The sequence below is a fragment of the Vollenhovia emeryi genome, unplaced genomic scaffold, assembly GCF_000949405.1.
Source record: "Vollenhovia emeryi isolate VEMERY1.0 unplaced genomic scaffold, V.emery_V1.0 DF943312.1, whole genome shotgun sequence".
Classification (NCBI taxonomy): domain Eukaryota; kingdom Metazoa; phylum Arthropoda; class Insecta; order Hymenoptera; family Formicidae; genus Vollenhovia; species Vollenhovia emeryi.
The window spans coordinates 52-3,110 of NW_011963054.1; the positions used below are offsets into that span (position 1 = coordinate 52).

Consider the following 3,059-nt stretch of genomic DNA (forward strand, 5'->3'; position numbering starts at 1 on the left):
GCGACGGTGTTGGGGAGGAGAGCCAGAGCCGCGGAGAAGAGAGCGGCTAAGGGAGCCCCTAAGGCGGCTGCCCCCGGCCCCCCGGTAAAGGGGCAAGCCGGTTGTAATGTATGTAAATAGCGAACGTAGGAGAGGACGCATGAGTACGCGTATGAGTGAGTGAGCGAACGTATGTATGCGTGAGTACGCGTGAGCAGGGCATGCGAGAGGCAGTTACATGTAAGCAGTCCAGGCGACAAGACAGTCCGGGACTGGTAGTTCAGTAATAAAGACAGAAAGGTGATCTTCTACAGTAACCCAGTCTCCCGCAACCAGTCATCAATCCCACTTATATTACATTGGCGACGAGGATAAATCGGGAAGTGCAGGCGAAAAGCGAGTGTCGAGAGCCACACACGCGACGAGCGAGTCGACGTCCAAAAACGCGCAGCACAGCCTGACACAAAGGGCTAGCGGCTTCGAGAGAAACGAATCAAGTCGACGAGACTGCAGCTACGGAGCTGTGCACCAGAGCCACATCAAAGTAGCTCAACTGGGCGACTGGAAGAAAAAAGCAAAGCTGTAAGTAGTAAGCAGTATATCATGAGTGCAAGCAGCACACGGGCATAGCGTGTAGCCCAAGAACGGGACGTACGCGGCGGCCATTAGTGGTACCGCACGGAGCACGAGGCAGGCACGTGCGCCACGCACACGGGCCACGCACGACGGCAAGCATCATAGCGGGTCCTAGTCAGTCCGTCTCTCTCACGCTCGTAGGCGAAATAGTCGCGTGCGGACATGAGCGGACCATACGCTTACATACTATTCAATGGAAACAGTTGACTTAGCAACATTACCTATTTCATCGCTGAGGAAGGATCAAGCAGCGGAACTCCTAGCAAGATCATCCAGCGAGTCTATTGTGAAAGTATGCTCATTGGACGATTTACGTAAAATCCTACGAAAACTACGTGATGAGCAGAAATTAATCAAATAACGTCGGATAACGTATTAGCCTTATTCGATCCGAACGAACAACTAGTATTAGCTTGTGACGCGAGTAACCACGGGTTGTCAGCAATCCTTTCACATAGATACGCAAACGGTGAGGAACGACCGATCGCGTTCGCGTCTAAAATCATTCCGAAAGTAGAAAGGCATCGGGCCATAATAGATAAAGAGGCAGGTGCTATTATGTTCGGCTTCAAAAAATTCTATCAATATATATATGGAAATGAGATAATTTTAAAAACCGATCACGAACCTTTAAAATTTATTTTTGGAAGTAAAAACATCTCAACGATGTTACACAGTCGTCTACAAAGATGGGCATATTTCCTATCCGGATATAAATATAAAGTCGAAATAGTAAAATCAAAAGCGAACGGTAATTGCGATGCACTATCAAGATTGCCTATAGACGATAGTACCTTAGTTTTCGAAACTGAATATACTCATATAAATTATGTAGAAGAAGAGTGCCCAATGGTAGATTTTCAAGCCGTAAAGCGGGCGCTAGGTAACGATAAAACGTTGAGAAAAATCATCTCATATACCCAGGCGGATTGGCCTAAAACTACCGAACTATCGGAAATTGAAAAAACTTTCTATACCAAACGTCACGAATTAAGTTACGAAAATGGTTGTTTATCTTGGGGACATAGAATCGTGATCCCAGAAATTTTGCAAAATAAAATACTGCAGGCGATACATTCATCTCATCTAGGAATAGTTAAAATGAAACACATTGCTCGAAACTACTTTTGGTGGCCAAACATAGACGTAGATATAGAGAATTTAGCGAATTCTTGTTCGAATTGTCTTGAGTCAAGACCATACCCAACCAAAACTCCATTAACCACATGGTTATGGCCCAGTCAGCCGTGGTCCCGAATTCACATGGACTTTGCGAAATTTAATGATAGCATGTTTTTAATTGCAATTGACGCACATTCCAAGTGGCCAATCGTGGTCAATATGAAAAACGACACGACTGCAAAAAATCTGATTAAAGAAATAGACTCAATTTTTGCCAATAAAGGATATCCAGATCACATCGTTAGTGATAATGGAACCCAGTTCACTAGTAACGAGTTTGCATCTTATTTGAGAAAATTCAGAATCAAACATACTTTTTCCGCACCCTTTTACCCAGCCACCAACGGCGCAGCGGAAAACTTTGTCAAAACATTCAAGGATAAAGTAAAAAAGATCATGAAAGATGGTCATTCTTTAGAATTTTCTCTAAACAGATTTTTAGCAGATTACCGTAATACTCCTCATTGTTCAACAGGAGTATCGCCAGCGCAATTAATGTATAAGCGTAAATTAAAGACTAGATTCGACCTAATCGTGGGCGATACACGCCACACCGTAGAAGCACATCAATTCGATCAACACCGCTTTACACACGGAAATAGGCATATAGAATTTCTCGTAGGCGACATCGTATATGCAAGAGATTATCGTAAGGACACACCCGAAAACGCACGAGCAATTACAGTCACACAAAGTTCACCAGCAATGTATACTGTCAAGTTTGCAGATGGTTTTATAACCAAAAGACACGTGAACCAAATTGTTCGTACGGCGTTAAAGCCTCAACTAGATAGAGGGGAATCGGAGGCGCTTGGCAACAACTATGCATATGACAATAGTATTAGCAATGAGCGAGAAGATTCTGTGAATCTCCACAGCAAAAAGTGTAAGAGTGCAAACTCAAGTGTCAGTGCTTCAAAGGAGAAAGTGAAGCGTAAACGCATAGACGGTAACATGCCAGGTGCGGTGCGACGATCGCCAAGATTAGCTAACAACGTACAACAGTCAAACTAAAAAGAGGGGAGTTGTAATGTATGTAAATAGCGAACGTAGGAGAGGACGCATGAGTACGCGTATGAGTGAGTGAGCGAACGTATGTATGCGTGGGTACGCGTGAGCAGGGCATGCGAGAGGCAGTTACATGTAAGCAGTCCAGGCGACAAGACAGTCCGGGACTGGTAGCTCAGTAATAAAGACAGAAAGGTGATCTTCTACAGTAACCCAGTCTTCCGCAACCAGTCATCAATCCCACTTATATTACA

General features: G+C 44.4%; 1 protein-coding gene across 1 annotated transcript; it reads left to right on the forward strand.

The window, feature by feature from the left end:
- The first annotated feature begins 200 nt into the window (after positions 1-200).
- LOC105566102 (uncharacterized protein K02A2.6-like) lies at positions 201-2,811 on the forward strand. The gene is made up of 3 exons (XM_012019839.1): positions 201-219; positions 294-561; positions 1,293-2,811. Exons 1-3 carry the CDS (start codon positions 201-203, stop codon positions 2,809-2,811), a joined length of 1,806 nt encoding a protein of 601 aa, XP_011875229.1.
- Positions 2,812-3,059: the final 248 nt, after the last annotated feature.